The sequence below is a fragment of the Sinocyclocheilus grahami genome, unplaced genomic scaffold, assembly GCF_001515645.1.
Source record: "Sinocyclocheilus grahami isolate Dianchi unplaced genomic scaffold, SAMN03320097.WGS_v1.1 scaffold202.1, whole genome shotgun sequence".
Classification (NCBI taxonomy): domain Eukaryota; kingdom Metazoa; phylum Chordata; class Actinopteri; order Cypriniformes; family Cyprinidae; genus Sinocyclocheilus; species Sinocyclocheilus grahami.
In genome coordinates, this window is record NW_015505381.1 from 954,255 (window position 1) to 977,237 (window position 22,983).

At 35.7% G+C, this 22,983-nt stretch overlaps 2 protein-coding genes across 3 annotated transcripts in view; both read left to right on the forward strand.

Moving 5' to 3' along the window:
- The window catches only part of LOC107595418 (sodium-coupled neutral amino acid transporter 3-like), a 31,162-nt gene extending 12,395 nt beyond the window's left edge, over nt 1–18,767 (forward strand). The window contains exons 6-16 of the mRNA XM_016285819.1: nt 2,885–2,958; nt 3,627–3,719; nt 5,242–5,323; nt 9,725–9,807; nt 10,267–10,325; nt 12,313–12,486; nt 12,573–12,652; nt 12,744–12,844; nt 13,327–13,451; nt 15,731–15,834; nt 17,573–18,767. Coding sequence (XP_016141305.1) covers nt 2,885–2,958; nt 3,627–3,719; nt 5,242–5,323; nt 9,725–9,807; nt 10,267–10,325; nt 12,313–12,486; nt 12,573–12,652; nt 12,744–12,844; nt 13,327–13,451; nt 15,731–15,834; nt 17,573–17,609 — 1,012 coding nt within the window. The 3' untranslated portion in view covers nt 17,610–18,767. The remainder of the gene's footprint in view (nt 1–2,884; nt 2,959–3,626; nt 3,720–5,241; nt 5,324–9,724; nt 9,808–10,266; nt 10,326–12,312; nt 12,487–12,572; nt 12,653–12,743; nt 12,845–13,326; nt 13,452–15,730; nt 15,835–17,572) is intronic.
- Nucleotides 18,768–21,600: 2,833 nt separating this feature from the next.
- The window catches only part of LOC107595419 (guanine nucleotide-binding protein G(i) subunit alpha-2-like), a 57,709-nt gene continuing 56,326 nt past the window's right edge, over nt 21,601–22,983 (forward strand). The window contains exon 1 of one of the 2 annotated variants that reach the window (XM_016285822.1): nt 21,601–22,327. In XM_016285822.1, the coding sequence (XP_016141308.1) occupies nt 22,210–22,327 (118 nt within the window). In that variant the 5' untranslated portion in view covers nt 21,601–22,209. The remainder of the gene's footprint in view (nt 22,328–22,983) is intronic. The other variant, XM_016285820.1, reaches the window with a different exon arrangement.

A 22,983-nucleotide genomic window follows, 5' to 3' on the forward strand; every position in this document is an offset into this window, starting at 1 on the left:
TACAGTATATATTTTGAAAATATTTACATGTATATACATTTATATATTTATATTATTATATTTTATATTATATATAAATATATTTAATATAAAAACATAACATAATTTTCTTAAATATATACTGTATGTGTGTATTTAGATATACATTATAAATATACACAGTACACACTCATATATTATGTAAACAAAAACATTTATTTTGGATGCGATTAATCGTGATTAATCATTTGACAGTAATATATATAATATATATATATATATAGAGAGAGAGAGAGAGCGAGAGAGAGACTATATGTAAGAAGTTTCTTGTGCTTATCAAGGCTGCATTTATTTGTTCAAAAATACAGTAATAATGTGAAATATTATAGCAATTTAAAATAATGTTTTTCTATTTTAATATACTTTCAAATATAATTTATTCCTGGGATGCAAAGCTGAACATGATCCTTTAAAAGTCTTTTTAATATGCTGATTTATTATCAATGTTGGAAACAGTTGTGCTGCTTTTTGGAAGCTTGTGATACTTCAGGATTCTTTGATGAGTACAAAGTTCAAAAGAACAGCATATATTTAAAAAATAGAAATCTTTCGTATACATTACCGTTCAAAAGTTTGGGGATAGTAAATGTTTTTCTTTCTTTTCTTGAAAGAAATCAACACTTTTATTTAGCAAGGATGTGTTAAATTGATAAAGAGTGATAGCACTTATATTGTTAAAAAAAGATTTCTAATTTTATATATAATACAAAATATATTAAGTGTCTAATAATAACATGTGTTTGTGTGGTCTGCCATTGACTCTTTATTTCCCTCCTTCCTAAAATTTTCCACTGGTTAGCTCCACCCCTCTCATCTATCCTCGGCCCCAAAAAGGCCATGACCTGGGCTGACATCCTTCTTTTTAGGAATCCCCGCCCCCATCCAAATATAGTTGTCATATTTGGTTTCTCTCGCGGGTGGGGGAGGAGAGTGGGGAGACGTCTGGGGTGTCTGCAGCTCCAGTCAGGTTACAGGGAACTGAATACCACCGATCAAGTTATCCAACAGGCCAAGACTGCTTCCTCCAAAGATAGTCTTATTTCTGGGTATATAACAAGAAATTCATCAACCTCAATTTAGGAGAAACGTCACACATCCCTCACGCATACAACTCGCCTTGTAGGCCTATAAATGAGAAAATGTGTCATGAGAATGACTTTCTCATTAAGGAATTTCTAATTTGAAATGAACATTTTGTGAATGTTTGCTTTTCACATGAAGCATGCAGTCTAGAAAAATAGCATTTCATGAGTGAATCGAACAAAACCAGACAAGAACATGCCCTGGTCATATTCAGTAAAAAACGATGTCGATGTGCAAAAGATGTCTCATTTTTCTCCCCCTAAAAATCAGGGTTATTATAGTTACCTAAAACAGAAATTGAAGTCATCAAAAAATGTGTTGGTTATATGAAATGAAACATGAACTGAAATAAAATAAAATATTTAAAAGTTTTTATTTCAGGTAGTTGCCAAGGCACCATTTCTCATTTTAATTTAGTTTAGATGAACTAAAATAACAAAAACTAACATAAAAAATTATAAATATTATATAAAAGAACCCAAAAACTAAAATAAAAAAATGACAAAAACACAAAAGAAAAGTACTAAAACGGAAATGGAAAATTTGAAAACAAAACAAAATATTAATGAAAACTATATCAGTATCGCAGTGATACTAAAATAACTTGAATCACATTTCTTTTCAATTTTGGAGTACAGTGTGACCTGGATTGTTGTGTGGTTAACACCATTGTGTGGTTATCTGATAAACATTATTATCAGATGAGGGTGACATTTTTTTAAATGGTGGAATTTCCTCTAAACTGAGCTGAAATGTCTGAACGTCTTTTTTTGCATCAGCTTTTTTAAATAAAATGACTAATGTTTATAATGCCACTTATAGTCAATATTTAAAGAGCCATATAAATAAAATACATATAGCATGTGTATATATACTAATGAAGACATATTTGTGTTGAAATGAGCAATGCATATTCAGAGAATTCTCTTGTAGATGTGTGGAGTACAGAACACGGGTATTGACAGAACACTTCCTCTTGCATACTGAATTGGTAGGCAGCTGTTGAAGTCAACATTTGAATAGAGTTGTTATAGAGCTCATTTCATGCCCATTGTTAATTACTTGCCATTGATCAGGTACCTGTCTTCCAAATAGACTTGCAATACACTAAATTCAGGGACAGTTTACATCCTCCTGAAAGTACACTAATTGCTTTCCACCATTGTGTAGATAAAGCTTTTATCAGATTTGCCTTTTTTAAAGTTGGCAAATCTAGACTTTCCATTACATAAGCGAAAAGAAAAGAACTCGATGAATTGGTAAAATTGGTTGGTGGTGTGTTTGATCGCGGGGGTTTCACAGAATAGCTTATCAGCAGATGTACTTTTTTGGTTCCAATACAAACACTGGCACTTTCCCAAGATTCATTCAGAAGTAAATCTTACTCAACTGCATTAATACATCTGAAAAAGCTATAAAGCATTGTAGACCTTATTATATAAGACACATGCATGCAGTGCACTTGGAACTCCAGCTCTGGAGTTGGAACTCTACAAGCTGTAGACGTTGTATTTGAGTGGTTTTAGTTTATAATCTTAAATATCTGTGCTGGATACCTAATACCTAATATTTAAAATGTCTGCCAAAGTCATTTTTTTGTAAGTATAAAGTTGTACATTCATCTCCAAAAGAGGAACTTCGACGGTTCTTCTCGGAAGATTTCTATGGTTGAATTTCTAAAGACACTGTACATTAGGTCTAGTAGGTGTAGATGGTGTTGTACAGTTGTGGAGTGATAGTGATGGTTGTATTTTGTCTTCAGGTTTCTCCTCACGGCTGTAGCTGGTCTCTCCTGCTATTCTATTCACCTCCTGCTGAAGTCCTCCGGTGTTGTGGGTAAGACGAGGCACATTTTCTCCATCAGTGTGTTGTATGGTCATGTCCTCATCAGGTGGACAGATGCATTAAAGTTAACACACAGTTACTGAATTAACTGCATTTTTATTGAAATTTGAAAATAAATTCCCTGAAATATGACTATGGTTAAATATAGTGAAGAAAAAAATAGTAACACTGGACAAAGGATTTAAAATTTTCGTAATACGTTGAATCATAAATTTGCCATTAATTTGAGGTTACCACTACTAGCTAATAATATAATAATATAATACAGGTACATTTATTGATCAACTGGCCAATTAAATAATTTCATAATATTTATAATTTAATTATAATTACATTTTATATTATTGTGATATGACATAATTGTAATATTTGGCATCGCACTATAAATAATAAATAGTCATAATAAAAATAGATTTTTTTTTGATGATTACTTGTGCTGTTTTAAAGCATTTTTATGCAGTTGATGGCATTGTTTGTGTATTGTTGCGATGGCATTTCCTTTCTGAAAACACCATTTTAGGGCTTACTGAGTTTCCATGTTAAACTGCGGTGACCGCAGGCAACGATAATCATAACATGAGATACGGTGTTTTGTGGAAACTTGGCTCCGGTGGTGAGATTTGTCTCTCTCTTCATGTTTGACTGATATTTATTTCCAGGAATCAGATCTTATGAACAGCTGGGATTCAGGGCCTTCGGAATGACAGGGAAGATGGCAGCCGGAATCGCGATCACTCTTCAAAACATTGGTGGTAAAGAAAATCTGACAATTAAATTAGCCCAAACGGACTGCTTCCAGACAGTTTCTTTATTCATATTTTTTTATAGATTCAATAGATCTTGTTTTATTCATCTTTATTCTGTCTTTTCTCTTCATTCATTTAATTCATTTTTAGATTTTCCTCTCTGCTTTTGCCAGTTAACTTCCATACCTGTACTTTCATTCACACACTTTCTGAATTGGCAAAATTATGAAACTTGCTTTATGCTGATAATTAACACTATGTATGTGTGTATATGTGTGTGTGTGCATAAATACATTTACAAAATAAAAAATAAATAAATTTTTATATATTGCAAAGTTGTACATTTTCCAAAAGTTAAAAGCAAAATATATTTAAAAAGCATATTTATATTTAAATATATTTGTAGTTTTTTTCTTAAAGGGGTCATATGATGCCTTTTTAAAGATCATTATTTTGTGTATTTGGTGTAACAGAATATGTTGACATGCTTTAATGTTCAAAAACACTTTATTTTTCAAATACTGTACATTATTGTAGGTCCTATATGCCCCACCTCTCTCAAACGCTTCGTTTTCTACAAAGTCCCTCCTTCTGCTCTGATTGGCCAGCTGACCCAGTGCATTGTGATTGGCCGAACACCGCAAGCGCTCGTCGTAAATGTAATGCCCCTTACCATAATCGCGAGCTTCATCTTTCAAAATAAATGTAAAGAAAGTAAATAATGTAATTAGTTTTACCATCAGTTCAAGCCCGAAAGGGGAACAGAGTCGCGTGACAGACACAGTGATGAAGCTGGTATGTGTTCGGAATACACAAGCCACGGTTAAGACAGCTGACTCCACTGTGATGTGACCCTGTCTCTCTCTCTCTCACACACACACACGATGCACAAAACTCTGCATTTGAACAGTCAATAGCAAATACTTAAACTAATAACAAAACAGTAGCTGATTCAGAAGCGCCAGATTGTCATAGCAAAGTCAGAATGACCTCCTCTCCTAGATTCACGAAACGGTCGTCCATAAAATGCATTGCTGTTCTGTTGTAAGTCATCTTAAAGATTCCTAAATGCATCTACTTTCGGAAGGCCAAATAAAGTGCTTTTGCTTTCGCCTAGAAACACACAGCGTCTCCCTGACATGGCTGCTTCAACGCTAACCACGCCTTCTTTCTTTGCGTGAACATTTGGGCGGCATTACGCAAATATTTCCACATAGTGACCTAGATATGTGGGGGTGTGTTAGAACGAGGCATTTTAGGGGGGCGTGGCAGAGTCTTAACTTTGATAAAGAAAGAGACTTTAGTCTTTGCAACTTCAGGGATCTTATCTATGCACAATGAGCTTGTAACACTCCAAAGAGAAAGGAAAACTTGAAATCGCATCATATGACCCCTTTAAGTTTTATAGATTTTTATAGTTCCAGCAGAATACAGCAAGCAAAATGAGCATAAAATCAGCATAAACCCCTGACGGTTATATTTTTTGCTTGCGATTCTTCTAATTTACAAATTTTTGTCTTTCCTATAGCCATGTCCAGTTACTTATACATCGTCAAGTCCGAGTTCCCACTGGTTCTGCAGGCGTTTTTGAAAGCAGATACCAATTCAGGGTAAGGACTTTAGAGTGGCATTGTAAAATGCTGAAATTAAATGAGAAAATCTTGACCTTTGCTCAACATGCCATTTTGCCAGTTAAATGTGAATGAATTGACAAATCTCTGTTGGCTCTGTAGCCGCTGGTATAGACATGTACTGTCATTATCAGCTGACGATATCCCCGTTGAGGTCACTCAACACTCAAAAATCTCAAATTGACATCTAGGGGAGGTGTTGTGGGCTCTGTGAACTGTGATTGGTCAGTTAATAAGAGAACGGCAGCTGATTGGCTGATACTATCTCTTTCCCACCCCACCTCTGTTCTTCTGCACTTGACAGCTGCTTTAAACAAGCGTATCGTCATGGCGATGTCTGTAGACACAACTCGTTTTTTACATCTGAAAACAAACGCTGGGTTATAACTTTATTCAGCTGCTTGTGTTCTCAGGTTTGATCAAGTTTAAATATTGTGTTTTATCAAGTTTAAATGTAGACTAACAAAACATTCAAATGCAAAAGCGTCACTTACATCATCATCATTGCATCTCGTGCGCCACTGATGACGCTTCCTGACACACACCTAAACGTGGCCTCAAAACCTACCTTTTTAGCAAAGCCTTTGAATGATTCTTAATATTTTTTCTTGTTTTTAATCTGTAGCACTTTGGGATTCTGTGTGAATATAAAGTGCGTTATAAATAAAATGTATTATTATTATTATTACCTAACATTTGATTGTACTATTTTTGCATTCAAATGCAAATGTTTATTTTAAATTAGACTAATATAAAATTTTTTATTCACAATCTCCTCATCACAGGTAGGCACAGCACTCAATTCAGCATGTGTTCGTGTCTGCGTCACTCATAGCATGTGCCTATAGGTGTGTTCGACTTCATGCAGCACATGACTTGAAGCAGTGCATGCCATTTAGAAATTTTGTCCGACTTGAGACGGCGCCGATGCCACGTGACTGTCACGTGTGGCAGCAAAGCACCGCGAGAGCGCTCCGAGAGCAGCCGGCTGACTCAGCCAGAGCAGTTTCTCCAGAGCGGCTGCAGGAGCTCTGATGACGACACAGCTATTTCACAATGGGCCAGGTTAACCGCATGACAACGTGTGTTTCGGGTTTATTCTAACATCCTCAATAGCAATAATGCTCACAAATGTGTGTTTTTAGAACAGTTAAAGTAGGGCTGTGCAATTAATCGCATACGATTGTCAAGCGCATCTTGTCAGTAAAGCCGGTTCTGTGATTAGTAGTAAATCACCATCACCTGCTTTCAGATGGAGCAGCATTTAATAAACAGAGCCGTAGTTCACTGACAAGCTAGGCAATATCGCGTTCATAATCGAATGCGATTCATCTGCGAACTGTGAACTACGGCTCTGTGTAGTAAATGCCGCTCCATCTGAAAGCAGGTGAAGGCGATGTACTAGCAATCATGGAACCGGCTTTACTGACGAGATGCGCATGACAATCGCATGCGATTAATTGCACAGCCCTAAGTTAAAGCTTGTTTTTACTGTAGTCACAATGTTATATCGAGTCACTTTATCAAAAAAACACTGATAAAAGCATATTTATCCCACTTTATTGGTATTTAAATAGTATATGTTAATGTTGTTTCTGTTGCTCATGAAAACGTTTCTGAAACGTCTGTGTGTTTGACAAATATTGCATTTTATTCACTTCATCTGTGATAGAGTATGCAAACACCGCGAGAGCATCACTACCGGGAGCAGAATTTGTCCGACTTGACATATCGAGGAGGGTATAACTGCAGCCTGGATATCTCCAAAACGGGGTGGGAGCCAAAATAGGGCGTGGCTTCCTCCCATTGACAGACAGGCACATGACACGCATGCACAATTTTTTCTCCCAATCCAGTTCAGTGGAAACTCCGCCCCACAGCTGATTCAAAAAATTGTATTGGTTGTGTCAATCACATTGTTGATTTCCTACACTATGCTACAATAAATGCTAACCCCTACGCCTACCCCACACCTGACCCTAACCTTAACCAGTGAAATTGACTACACGGCGGGATTGGCGCTGAATAGCGTGTTAGAGAAAGTTCAGGAGATAAGCAGTTAATAAGATTATGCGATATGATATCTACGAGATACGAGTTCCGTAACTCCCCAACCGATCCTCACCGGACTATGGCACCTTTTTAGTTACACCCAGCATTACTACCCCCTCCTACTCTGCGAAGTTCGAGCCCCGGGATGCCCCCGTTGGCTGAAACAAAGTGATAGTGTAAAATCTTTCCCCTGCGCTGCGTTGAGATGGCTCGTGGGAGAGCTTGAGGGTGATTCCTGTTTATTAAGCGGAGGTTCAAACTCCAGTCCGAACAACACTGGCCACAAGCTTTGGGCTCTGCTCTCACGGAAAATATTTATTTATATAACATATTTTATTTTAGATTAATTAGAAACAATGTTTAATTTATAAAGTTTTATTTTGAAATGTAAGTCCATAGCAATTGGCCGAAGCCAGAGCCAAGGGTGAAAGTCTTTGCGCGAAGAGACCCCGCCCCATTTTGGAGGTTCTGTCCACTTTTGGAGTTCACACCCCATTTTGGAGATCTGGTCTGCAGTTATACCTACTTGGTGAAGTCCGTTTTCAATTCCGCCCCCGGCTGCAAGCGGCTACTCTCGCCGATCGGTCTGTGCAGTGCTGCATGGAGTCGAACACATCTTCTATTGTTCGCTTTATCCAACATTTTTTTTGTCGTTATTGAAGGTGTACCATCTATAAATATTGATACCGTTTTATCGCCCAGGCCTAGTTTAAACGTTGTTACACAAAGTCAGCATGTAAAATCATATATATTACATCTACACATAGTCCATTTATTGTACTGCAGAGGAATCGTTATGCCCCTAACAATAGCGTATCTTTATTACCTCTCATATATAATGTATGATGTTTCATTTCCACGTATATTAGTCTACATATAGTTTGAGAGGGTCGAGCATTGGCACACCAGCCCCCCCTTCAGTGTCTGAATACCGGGACAAGTGGGGAGTTGTGGAGAGGGTCTGAAAATAGAGGAGTCTCAAACAAGGCCTGGATCTACACACTGTGCAACACCTTGTGACTCTGTGTGTGTGTGTGTGTCCTCGTGTTCACAGTGTGGTGGTTACTTGAGGCCAGGAGCGGGAACTGCGCCATGTTTCAGTCAGCTCTGGGCACGATATTAAATGGTCTGTGTCGCTAGTGGCCACGGCAAATGCAACATACTATCTCATAAATCATGATAATCGCAGACACAGACTCAGACTGGAATCGGATGGAGTTAGCCAGGTTGATTCTGGAATAGTGTAGATGATTTCCACAGCCACACAAGTGAAGATGCTGTTAGTTTGTCACACAGGCAGAGGAACAGAAAATCAGAAAACAGAAAAACAGACAAAATAGGCATAGAGTTATGAATAAATTTTTTTTTACTGTTTGCTGGTTTATTTTGTTGCCCTTTTTATTCATGCTTCATTTACAGCTCTTACTATAACTTAAGAAGATATGATAACCATATTTTGGATATTAGTGTACACTACTGTTGAAAAGTTTTGAGGTTGGTAAGATTTTTTATTATTTTTGAAAGTCTCTTATGCTTATTATTGCTGCATTTATTTGATTAAAAATACAGTAAAAACTGTAATATTGTGACATTTTATTACAATTTAAAATAGCTGTTTTCTATTTATTCCTGTGATGTAAAGCTGATTTTTTCAGCATCATTACTCCAGTCTTCAGTGCCACATGATCCTCCAGAAATCATTCTAATTTGCTGATTTGCTGCTCAAGAAACCTTTCTTATTATCAATGATGCAATATCAATCATGCATGTTCAAAAGAACAGCATTTATTAAAAAAATATATATTTTGTTACATTAACAAATGTCATTTGTTACAAATGTCTTCAATGTCACTTTTGATCAATTTAAACTAAAGCGTCTTTGATGAATAAAAGTAATAATAAAAAAAACTCTCACTGACCCAAAACTTTTGAACTTTAATGAAAACTTAATAAAAACTTTAAAAAAAAACTTTCACTTTTATATTGAGCAAATAATTATCTATAAATTATCATTTTTATTATGTCTGTAATTTTAAAATTGCCACACATGGTGGAAATTGCAAGTAATGATCAGACAAAGAGTACGTTTATCTTTGATGTAACACTGTAACACTTTTATACTGCTGGGAGAAAATTTAAAGTTTTTGAACATTAGTGGAAACGTGAACATTAATCACCATAGGGGTGACGAGCATTTACAGTATGATGCCTCTGTTTGATGTTTTTCAGTAAATTGTTGTGTTAAGCAATGAAATAACTGATCTAAACTGAAATCGCAGTAAAAATGTTTTTTGCTTTTGACATTGCTTGAATTGTCTGTTTCTGTAGGGAATGGTATCTCAATGGAAACTACTTGGTGGTGCTTGCGTCTCTCTCTGTCATCCTGCCTTTGGCTCTAATGAAACAGCTGGGTGAGTCGATCATTTCTACTTCAGTCATCTCGTCTCTCTCTCCACCTCATGAAAGTGGGTTTCCGTGTGCGTTTGACCCAGTTGTATGGACCGTTCATATTACAGAGCATCAGTTCAAGCACTTTAAAAGCACGTTCTGTTCTCATATGAAGCAGTAAGCTAAACCAGTACAGCATGTTTATCTGACAGCAACAGTCCGTTTTAACCACACACAATTCTGTTTTTCTTGTTTTGACATGTTTATAGTAATTGAATCAAGTTGACCTTGTCAGTATTTGTGTCTGGTCAGCTCTGTCAGCACAGATGAGCTCCTGAGATGAGTGATAGCTCACTGCACTTTTCTTAGCTCATGCATTTATAGTTGCAGGGATTCAGGCTTGAATGCATGTACGTAGCATGTCGATTGACAGTAGCACTGTGACGCCATATTGACTTGCTTTGCTATATTTACATTTTCAGGTTACCTTGGTTATGCCAGTGGTTTTTCGCTCAGCTGCATGGTCTTCTTCCTCAGTGCAGTAAGTATTTACCATCATCATCATTGTCATTAGTACAGATATTACTAAAGTTAATATGGAAGCAAAATTTACTTGAGTCTTATTAAGCATGATTCATAAGTGCATGCTATTCCAGAGAAACAATGTAAAGTTATCAAGACATTCATAAATCATTTATTTGGTACAAAAAATATACAGTTTATACCAAAAATCACCACCTTCCTGTCCCTGTATCTCATCCATAATTCAGAGTATGCTGAATCACAGCTTCACATAGCTGTTCACCCGCACATTTTTCCCCAGAGGAAGCAATATACTGCATACATATTATGTCATATCTACACACAGCAACGCTGACTCATAAAACACTCGCTCAGACTGACTTCAAAAGAAGACGACTGAGGCTTTTAATTGGTTTTAATTGGTTAGACTCTCTGGGGATAAAATGATGATGCTCTAGAATGTTTCACAAGTGTAACGTTTGTCATGAAGCATTTGGCCCATTGAAGAAGAATAATGTTTTTTTGTTTTTGCTATTTGACCTGCTATTGGGGATAACTATTTTTATGTCTTTCCTTTAGCCACCAAGACATGTAGCCATTAGAGATGGGCTTAAATAAGAAATAAAATAATTAAAAACCCAGTAACTGGATGCCTTTTTTCAAATTTAAAACCCTGATCACAAGATTGAAATTCCATAACTATAAATAAACGTTGAAAAATGGCCATTTATTTATTTATTGTTTGCATGGCTTTTTCACCTTTAAAATATTGATTGCAAGATCAAAATTCCATAACAGCTATATACAAACATGTCAAAAATGGCCTTAGTTTTGATTGTTATTTATTTATTCATTCATTCATTCATTCGTCATGTAAAAAATCACCACCTTCCTGTCCCTGTATCTCATCCATAATTCAGAGTATGCTGAATCACAGCTTCACATAGCTGTTCACCCGCACATTTTTCCCCAGAGGAAGCAATATACTGCATACATATTATGTCATATCTACACACAGCAACGCTGACTCATAAAACACTCGCTCAGACTGACTTCAAAAGAAGACGACTGAGGCTTTTAATTGGTTTTAATTGGTTAGACTCTCTGGGGATAAAATGATGATGCTCTAGAATGTTTCACAAGTGTAATGTTTGTCATGAAGCATTTGGCCCATTGAAGAAGAATAATGTTTTTTTGTTTTTGCTATTTGACCTGCTATTGGGGATAACTATTTTTATGTCTTTCCTTTAGCCACCAAGACATGTAGCCATTAGAGATGGGCTTAAATAAGAAATAAAATAATTAAAAACCCAGTAACTGGATGCCTTTTTTCAAATTTAAAACCCTGATCACAAGATTGAAATTCCATAACTATAAATAAACGTTGAAAAATGGCCATTTATTTATTTATTGTTTGCATGGCTTTTTCACCTTTAAAATATTGATTGCAAGATCAAAATTCCATAACAGCTATATACAAACATGTCAAAAATGGCCTTAGTTTTGATTGTTATTTATTTATTCATTCATTCATTCATTCATTCATCATGTCATTTTTTTTGCCATCCAGTTTGTTTGGCACAATTAAGGGAATACACACAGAACGTACTCAAGTTTTTGGTTAATTCGTCATGTTTTTGGTATTTCACCTGCTGTTAGGGATCATTACTTTTAACCTGTTGTATTCTTTTATGTCTGTATGTCTTTGGACTTGTTATCTGACAAGAAATGTAGCGATTAGAGGCTTGAATATAACTTTATATAAACATGTAAAAAAAAAAAAATTTTTTGATATTTATCCTTTACATTTTTGCAGTACGGTTTGTTTGATGGCAGTTAAAGGAATACACACAGGAAGTACTCATGTTCTTGACTGAATTATATGTTGAGTACTTACTACATATATACACAAAATAGCCAAAATGACCACCCTAGTAGTCTTTTTGTTGTTGATATTCTGTATTTTCCATTTTAACTGTGCCTTCTGTTCCTTTCTGAATCTTTAGGTCATCTATAAGAAGTTCCAGATCCTGTGCCCATTCGAGGAGTTTTCAGCCAATAGCACGCTGGCACACGCTCATTTAAACGCGACAACTAACCACGCTCACGGCTACCATAACGGACATGTGATGGTGGACGACTCCTACTGCAGCCCGCAGATGTTTACCGTCAACACACATGTATTGCACTCAAAGAATAGCACATTTTCATTTCTGCTTTTACATTCACAGAAAAATGTATCTAAACAGCACTCTCTGTCCCACAGACCGCATACACCATCCCCATTCTGGCCTTCGCTTTCGTCTGCCACCCTGAGGTCCTGCCCATCTACACTGAGCTGCGCAAGTAAGTCGACTGCATTAAAGCAGCACTGCGACCGCAATCTGTGTATTATGCAAATAGATTGAATAGGAATCTCGTGGTTTTTTCCCTGCAGCCCAACTCAGAGGAAGATGCAGCACATTTCCAACATTTCCATTCTGATCATGTACACTATGTACTTCCTTGCTGCACTCTTTGGATACCTAACATTTTACAGTAAGTTTAACACTCTTATATTTAACCGTTACTAGTACTAGCACACTGGATCTTGCATTTGGTCCAGTTTTATGTATGGATTATGTTGCATGTGAAATTAAATACAGTCCTGCTCTGGTTGGCTGTGCAACATATAGTTCATTTTTAAACATTTATCTGATAACGGCTGTAAAAATAAATGAATATCAATATTCATTTTTCTCCACTGAATGCAAGAACATGTCCTGAGAGTTTGCAGATTTCTTACTTTTTTCATTCTTTCATTATGCATACTTTCTTTGTTTAATTGCTTTTTCTCTTTTTTTTTGTAAGCACTTTGAGAAGCTTACTTTAAAGGCGCTTTATAAAATAGTTGTTATTACTATTTCAGCGTTTGAACATTCACATGAGATCATCTTGAAATATTCAAATAAAAATGTGCTGCTTAGCGTGCATTATTAGAGCTGCAAACTAAGTAGATGAATTCTTGAATTTTGTCGCAGCTAATGTTGAGGCCGAGCTTCTGCACACATACAGCAGGATTGACCCCTACGACATTCTCATCCTCTGCGTGCGTTTGGCTGTGCTCACCGCCGTCATGCTGACTGTGCCCATCGTTCTGTTCCCAGTGAGTTTAACATGTTCATATGCTCATATCATAGAGATTGTACTGTTTTGAGCATTTTTACCACAGTATATCCACAGGGTGATTTAAAATGAATCATACATCAAACAAAAAAACTGGATTGCATTTGCAATTTGCCACTCATGCCCAAATAACCAGGAATAATATAAAATATAAAAGATAAACATCCTTTTGTTTGTGTATTATTTAATTCACTAGATTATTTAAATCAATACTAGAAGGTTAAGTAACACAGTGGTTCTCAACCCGGGGGTCGGGACCCACTAGGGGGCCTCAGCACACTTTGTTTAGGTTAATGTGTAGTTGTAAAAATAATAAATTAAAACAAATAAATAAAATATAATTAAAGCTATATAGATATGTAAAAAATGTATCAAACTTTAAATAAAATTAAAAACAGAAAATAGAAAAAAAATTCTAATTCAGAATATGAACAAAAACTATAATAGTATCTCAGTGATACTAAAATAACGCTGCACTGATCAAAGGTTTATGCCACTTTTGTTCCCGTTAAACCCTTGATACAGATAAGCTGACATTATATTTCGTAATGTAAATTTTTCCCCTCGTCAGTTTTTATTTTATTCTGTTTAAGAACCAGGGTTCTTGGAAAACCTGGATATATGAGGGAATTTTCTAGTTTCATTTCTAGACGTGGAAAAGTCATGCAAATCAATAAAATCTTAAAATCACAGAAATTTCTATAATGAAAATAAGTTATTCTAATTATGTCAAACTCTAAAATATTTTACCGGAAAGAAATTGATGAGAAATAGCTATTTGTGGGTAAAAATAATCTAATCAAACAGCTGGAAAACTGTTAAATAAGTTTTTGAAACTTCTGGAATTATGGTATTTAATTATTTTAGCTGTAATTTTATACAATTGTTGGAAGACCTCAGATGATGCCAACCCTGAAACAACATACAGAACTACCAAATGCCACTCCCAGTTTCTGTATATAAAAAGTCTGAAAACAAGCAGTTTTGTCATTACAGCTATATCTAGCCTTCATTTTTGTGTTGTAGAGTAGTGGGACATTGGTGTCAGAATGATTAAGATCCACTGATGTAATATATGAATAATTTGGGTTGAATAATACAGCAAAAATAACTACATTGTGATATATAGTTATTGTGATATACATGTGTATCTCAATAAATTCGAATGTCGTGGAAAAGTTCATTTATTTCAGTAATTCAACTCAAATTGCGAAACTCGTGTATTAAATAAATTCAACCAACAATTCACTAAATTTTTTTTTTTGGTCTTATGAAGTATTCTAATTTGTTGAGATAGTGAATTGGTGTTTTTTTTTTTTTTTTTTTTTAAATGTGAGCCAAAATCATCACAATAAAAAGAACCAAAGACTTGAATTACTTCAGTCTGTGTGCATTGACCTGATTTAATACACAAGTTTCACAATTTGAGTTGAATTACTGAAATAAATGAACTTTTCCACGACATTCTAATTTATTGAGATGCACCTGTAAAACGATTGATGCTGCCCATGATTTAGAGCAGTGCTTCCCAACCCTGGTCCTGGAGGCACCCCAACACTGCACATTTTGCATGTCTCCTTAATCAAACACACCTGATTCAGGTCATCAGCTCATTAGTAGAGACTCCAAGACCTGAAACTGTTGCGTCAGAGAAAGGAGACATGCAAAATGTGTTGGGGTGCCTCCAGGACCAGGGTTGGGAACCACTGATTTAGAGGACAGATTAAGCTTGCTGTAAGACCTCAAAGTGGCTCAAAAGTTGCTTAAATTCAGTCATTAAAAATAGCATTAAAATAGAAAACAAAACCGATCAATGACATGAAACTTTTTTTGTCCATGTTACTAAACTAAAATTATTATTATTATTTTGTCGGATTTAAAGTCTAAAAATATATTTATGATGTAAAAATTCTCTTTTTGAGATGAATTATTTAAACACAAAATAGTTAGGCGTAATCTTTTATGTGTAAAAAGGTTTTGAAAATTTGTGATATTTATGAAAAAATATTTTGACCTCCTTAGCTTTGTGTTCTTTAAAATGTCTTTTTCATTTCAGAAATCCTATGACATTGACCCATAAGTCTTACTGTGATAAAATTGTTTCTGTTCACATTGAGTTCTTTTCCATTCTCATTTTCATCAGCAAGGAAAACGTTGCTGGAATTGTAATTGTCGTCATGTTTAATTGTCATCAGTGTCAGATGTAATTGGATTCAGCTGATTAGCTTATCTATATTTGTCCTGTTCTTCCTCCTCCAGGTGCAACATCCGCTCCGTGTCTTATCTTCATCTTCCCTGCTGTCTTCTACATCCGTATTGTTCCCAAGGATAAAGAGCCAATGCGCTCTACTCCTAAAATCTTTGTGAGTTATGTTTGTATAATTTATGACTACCCAGTAAGACAGAGAAGTATATTTAAAAAACTTTTTAAAAAGCTTCACATTGATAAACGGTTATTATATAGAAAAATAAAACCACAATTTTCTTAACTGAAATCAAATAAAACATTAACTGAAATAAGATTAAATACAAAAAATGAATTATGTACTTGATGTTAAAGAGGGATGACTGTAACATTTAAGCTACATACTGGTAAAAAATGTATAGCCTAAATGCACTATAAGTCGCTTTGGATAAAAGCGTCTGCTAAATGCATTAATTAATTATTAATTCTAAGTGAGACAACTGTTACTGGGTGTGATACAGACCAAAGATGACACTGAGAAGTAGTACGTTTTAGAAGTTTGTACTGGATGCGTTGTGAAAGAGTACAAATAAATGTGAGATTTAGCATAAAAAAAAGAAAACGAAACCGAAGTGTCACCCAAATAAGAGAAATAAACAGAACAAAACAATCCTTATAACTAACCCCTAAACTAACTAACAAAGAAAAGAAATATAAAAATAAAACCGAAATCTTCGGCGTGTATGACGCCCGAACTAAACTCCTCTAAACTAAAAAACAAAAGTACAAGGGTGGCGTAACACTCACAAACCTAATATAACAAAGTACAAACTAATATAATAAGCAAAACAAACAAGATCGTAACAACGATTGACTAGACATTCGAATCAACACCGAGAGACGTGTTTAGCTCGATGCACCGGAATGCATTCTTAACTTTGAACCCGACACATAGTAAGACTAAAACTCTTATCACGGACATCGGCTTAATCTTTCACGTAGAATTCAATGCAGGTCAATAGCCAAAGAACGAAACTGTGAATAGATCAAATCACAGAGCACAAAGCATGACTCCATAAGACAAGATGCATTAAGCGTCAGGAGACTGAAACTAATGTCGAACACGAGACTGCTGACCGTGTTGGAGCACAAGGTATGCTGGCGTGGTACACACACACACACACACTCACACACTCACAATCACAATCAGCTCGAGGCCTCAAATACAGCTGGCATGTCAGCGGATTGGCAGAACATCATGACGTCAGAATGATGATTAACAGTCCAGTCAGCCAATAAACACTGACCTAGAAGAGGTGTAAGATATGGCACAAAAAAGACAGGAGAGCGAGGAAAAAAAACAATATACTCAAAACATACGTGGAACGTAACAGTAATATCTAATTTATACTAAAATAACACTGACCTTCAAGGCAACATTTGTGATTGTTGTTAAATGAATGATAAAAACTATATAGATATTAAAGAAAATGATATATATCATTTATGATATTATGATATATTAAATTGAAAACAAAAAATATGAAATAAAATGTCATTCAAAATATTACCAAAAACTATAATAGTTTATACTAATTTATACTGCACTGATCCAAGGTTTATGCTACTTTATTCCAGTTACTCTGACTCTGCTACGACCCATTTTCAGTTCTATATCATCACATCTAAGGATTTACATAGTGTTTATATCTCTTCTACTGGAAAAAAAGACCGAGATGTATAGTAGAAATACATTGTTACTGTACATTTTTTGAACATTTCTTAAACTCTTAAATATCAGTTCACAAATTAGTCTGAATCGAAACATAATTTGTTCAGGCAACACCTTAATTTGGGCAGAAAGTGATTTTATTTGTTTAGATTAATGACAGAAAATGCTTTTCTCTCTTTCTCAGGCTGCCTGTTTTGCTGGACTGGGCGTGTTGTTTATGATAATGAGCTTGAGCTTCATCATCATTGATTGGACGACAGGCAGCAGCAGTGCTCTGGGTGGCCACTAGGAGACAAACTCTGATGATGAATGTGTGTTTTTGTGTAGTGCCTTTGTATGAGAGTGTGTGGCATACTTTAGGTTAGTGATGTAACATCTCATTTATTTCTATCCATATTTTTCTGCCCGTTATGACACAGTGGATACCCTATCCCGCTGTGGGAAGACAAAAGGTGAGGGGGACCCAAATCAACACCCCAGTTTACACAGATAGCCCTCCGTCAGATAATGGGGAAAACTGCATTACTCTTATAAAAAAAACCTTTTGATAAATTCAGATTGATGTTTTATGTTTTAAAACCTGTAAAAGTGCTGATCTTGTCTATTTGGGCAGAGTTTTTTTATTTATTGAAGGGTTAGTGCATCATCACTTACCCTGTAGAAATATGCTGTTATGGCTTCAGTTTGCTTGTCGTTATTTTTATTAACTCTCTCACGCTCTGTTTCATCAATCCAGGGATCTTATACTTGACACGACTTGACTGCAAGTACCGTAGAAACACATAATTGCATGATTTCTTTTAAGTGACAGCAAGCTATATATCAGATTTTTACATATTTAATTCTGCGTATTACTTTGGACATTGAACAAGGATATTGTAGAGGTTTTGATTGCTCTCTGGGAGTTGAATGAAGCGGGCTAGTTTGGTAAAGATGGATCGGTAGATGGTTTACTCTCCAGGGGGCTTTGGACAGTCAACGAGTAACATTACCACCTATTTTAGGTAACTTGCAGTGTTTTCGGTCAAGTGAGAGTGCAATTTATCATATCGCACAATTTCACTGTGCCAAAGCGAAGGATTTCTATAATCAAACTATCATGAAATATATTTTCTGTTTTCCTAAAGTATGCACAGTAGACATAGAATGCAAGGCAAGCCTTAATCACATGGAGATTTGAACAGTGAAAAATGTATTTATTTAATTGTATTGAATATATTTTGCAGTTCGTATGAGTATTAGTGTAAGAGTATTAGTGTTATAGTATTAACGTGTACAATGACAGTGTCCTTTATCATTTTTGTTTGTGTTGTGTTGAAGATCATGATGCCTGCATACTCAAGGTCATTTACACAAACGCTAGATATGGACCTCATATACATGTACGAAACCATATTTTACTTGAAATAGACAGAATCTGCCCTGTATTACAATTCCAACAATCATATTAAAGGAGTAGTTCACCCAAAAATGTAAATTAGCTGAAACGTACTCACCCTCAGGTCATCGAAGATATTTATTACATTTATTTCTTCATGGGAACAGATTTGGAGAAATGTAGCATTACATCACTTGCTCACCAATGGATCTGCTGGAGTGAATGGGTGCCGTCAGAATGAGAGTCCAAACAGCTGATAAAAACATCTGACAAAAAAATCCACACCCCTCCAGTACATCAATTGCAGAGGATCCATTGGTGTGCAAGTGATGTTATGCTAAATTTCTCCAAATCTTTTCTGATGAAGAAACTCATCTATATCTTGGATCACCTGAGGGTGAGTACATTTTCATTTTCTGGGTGAACGATTTCTTTAAGCATTTCACTGCAGTGAAGTTTAAGTGATTTAGTTTAGAAGCTGCTCTCGATATCTCGCATGAAAACAGTTGTAAATGATGTCTTTCTTTCTTGTAATCTGAGTATTTGTGGACCTTGTTTTGGTATTAGCAGTAGTTAATGAACCAGCTGAAATGCAGAAACATGAAAGGCACCAGTATTTTTTTTTAGTTTGAAGGAAACTTATTTGGAGTTTGAAATATCTCGCTCTTACTCAGTGGTTCATGTGATGCTTTCAAAACTGTTCGGATTCTGCCAAAATATTATGCTGTGCAATCCTGTTGTACAATAAGTTGTGCTAATATTATGTGCCGACTGATGACTAGATGGGTTGGTAGTGGCAGATATTGGTACACAATGAGAAAACTGCAACAGAAGTGAGCATGCAGTTAATTTCACCACATTCATGAAAAAAATTAGATACGGAATGGATTTTTATTTGTGATATGAAATGTAGCTGTTATCTTAGTTCTGTTTGCATTGTCAACCAAAAAAACAAACTGATCTTTATGCTGGAGATTGAAGTACAATGCCAGTGGTCCCCAAGAAGTCACTATTTAACATGGCAACTTTTTTTTTTTTTACTTTATTTTCCTGAAACTGATCATTTAATTCTAAAGTGTACTTTTTGAAGTATTATATATCTAAATATACTAAAGAAAAGTGCCTGACTTTACAACCTGCTACCTTAGATGCTTTTTAATACTACTTAACGGTTTTTTTATTTTTATTTTTTTAACAATGAACCCTATAAGTGCTGGTTAAATAACCCTCGAACTTTAGCATTTTTTTTTAAAATACTGGTTACAATTAATGGTAGTTTGTCATTTTAATATTCTAATAACATAATAATGTTCTTTTTAAAATACTCTTTTAGTCAAGTTATAGCCTTGCTGGGCATATTTTGCTTCAACCAAAATAGCATTGGATTCAACTAAATCAAGGGCACTGAATACTGATAATTTTGTAATGTGATTCATATGGTATGTAATGCAAAAATATTATGACTGAAATTCTGTAACGGTTATTTGTCACACAGTTTATATATACCTTTTCTTCAAACAGGTTTTGCTAACATTTGTTATATTTTATCATACAGATCATCTGGATTTTTTCCTTTCAATAAGGAATACACAGACCAGTTTGTTTTCCAAGCACACACATCTAGGCCTATTTGATTGATACAGCTGGGTTCATATGATAGGTTGTTTAGTGCATTCGTATATATTGTATATAAATGTGAACCGCTTTTATTTGTGATGCATATTTAGCTTGTATAGTGTAAATAGCAGAACCACTTTGACAATAAAAAGCTGTTTTTAAACTTGTATGTGAGTTTTGCATTTACTGCCCTGCCTATCTTATGACTTACTTATGATTCAATAAACTAGAACATCAAATTACTTGACTAGTTAAGGCTTCTAAGATTATAAAATACTGTGATTAGTTTTTCTAACACTTGAGGGCGATGCTTGCAGATCCTAGTGGCAAATGTCAGATAAAATAGGATATCCTAAACTTGCATTTAAGTGCATTTTACATGTATTCTTCTTATTATTTATCTGCATATGTGTGCTTAGTGCTGAATATTTGAATAGGTTTCTCCGGTTTCTTTAAAGCTTAAAGAAAAGTTCCAAGTCCAAACGTGATGTAAATGTTGACGTTCAATTCGCGAACGAGTGGTTCTTTTGAATCGGTTCTTTTTGAAGGTTTCATTCGAATTGATTCGCACAGCGCATGCTCATCGGGCTATCCATGCGAGTCACATCTTTAAGACACGCTTTTAACCCATTATTAGATTACATTGATATTAGATTACATTTTTATCGCGATTCCACTTCCTTACACATCCTTACAGAGGTAGTGAAATGTGCTTTATGCAAGTTTTTTCTTTCTTAAATTAAAGGGGAATTAAAGATCGAAATTACTATATATATATACAATATCAATGAAGTAAAACTTTACATGTAGCACAATAGTGATTAACAACGTTGCAAGTTAAGAGCATGCTATATAGTATGCAGATAGCTTTACTTGTAATTACTTGTTTATGAAAAGTATATTTATACACAAAAAAAAAACCCGTGGAGGAAAAAGTATTACTTGGATAAGATTGTTTGATTGAATTTATGTTTCTGTAAACCAACAGAAACCTTATTAAAACTGAATTTATGTACTAAGATTGTTGTGCCTTTTGTGTGAATGTTTCTACCGTGTGAATAACAATTATATTATTAGATATCTATTAAACTTGAGTTAAGCTTTCAAAGAACCAGTGAATCATTTTAACTAGTTCATTGAGCCATCTGAGCAAACCGATTCGCTAAAATGAATCGAACATCCCGCACTCGAAACAGTAGAAAACTACTGTATTTCCCACAATTCACGCGCAGTTGTTCATGAGTGGGTGGGTGCCGCCGCACGCTTGGGCTTGTTCACATTCTTACGCTCTGTTTATTCCTCAGAAGAACGCAGCGCGAGCGGAGCGCCACGCCGAGCGCTGCAGCGTTCTGATTTCGAATTTTGAAATATTTTGAATCGCCCTGCGCCAAGATAGATATGCAGAACGCTTGAATTTGAAATCAAATACCAGAGAATTTCTCACCAGTTGGAGACAATTCCGCGTGCAAAAACAGACATCTGATTGAGCGCAAGCAAATGATTTTGATTTCAGGAACTGTGAGCTGTAGATGAAAGCGCCGACGTCGCGGCTGCTCTTTGATCTGAAAGGAAGGAAGAAAGAAAGATTGATTTGGTGGGAAACTAAACAACTTTTTAATCGCGTCTACACATATTCGAAGCCTCCTGATTGATGGAGAATCACAGGCCGGGGATTTTCGGAATCAAAGCTTTCAAATTGTGACACTTTGCGCTTTTATAGCACATCTGTCAATCCACGCGGCGCCTTTTTAGTTTACAGTTCTTGCGCGGAACGGACCGGGCCGATTTGACTTATTCTTTGAAGTTTGACGCGCGCACGGTTCATCATGGGCTGCACGGTGAGCACAGAAGACAAGGCGGCCGCCGAGAGATCAAAGATGATCGACAAAAACCTCCGCGAGGATGGAGAGAAGGCTGCGAGGGAGGTGAAACTGCTCCTGCTCGGTAAGTCATGGCACGTCACGTGCGTGTGATTTTCAGCGGGTCTGTGTGTTCAGAAGGATTTGGTTTTGCAGTGCTATTTGTCACACGCTTCATAAAAACAACATGCCAGTACTTTGCTACTCGTTGGTTTGGAGAAGATGCATGTATTTAGTATGATCTGATCTGATGGGCGGTTCGGTTCGGTTCGGTTCGGTTATTATGGACAAACGGGATGGATGCAAACACACCAGCATCCGCCTGATACGCGTGTGCTGTCTTCCATTTGAGATTTCAATCCACAATATTATTTAGAAAGAATCAAACAGGAAGAAAATACCGCGTTTTTGGAAATGTGCCATGAAAATACCATGTATATGTTGAAGCAGTTTTGCATACTATATAAATACTATGGTGTTACCGTGTTTTCTAGACAAGGAATCATGGAAACACAATGTTTTTATATGATCCGTGAGAAGAGATGTACATTCGGCAGTGGTGTTCTTCGAAGCACATTGGAGTACCTTCCATGATACTACCATGGTGTTCTGGATGTACACATGCACCAAGTACCATGGTATAGTGATGATTTCAGATGGTATACACTGTAAAAAAAAAACAAGACCGTGAATTTAATGGTAAAATACTGTAAAAATGCTACAGTAAAAACCTGTTAAATG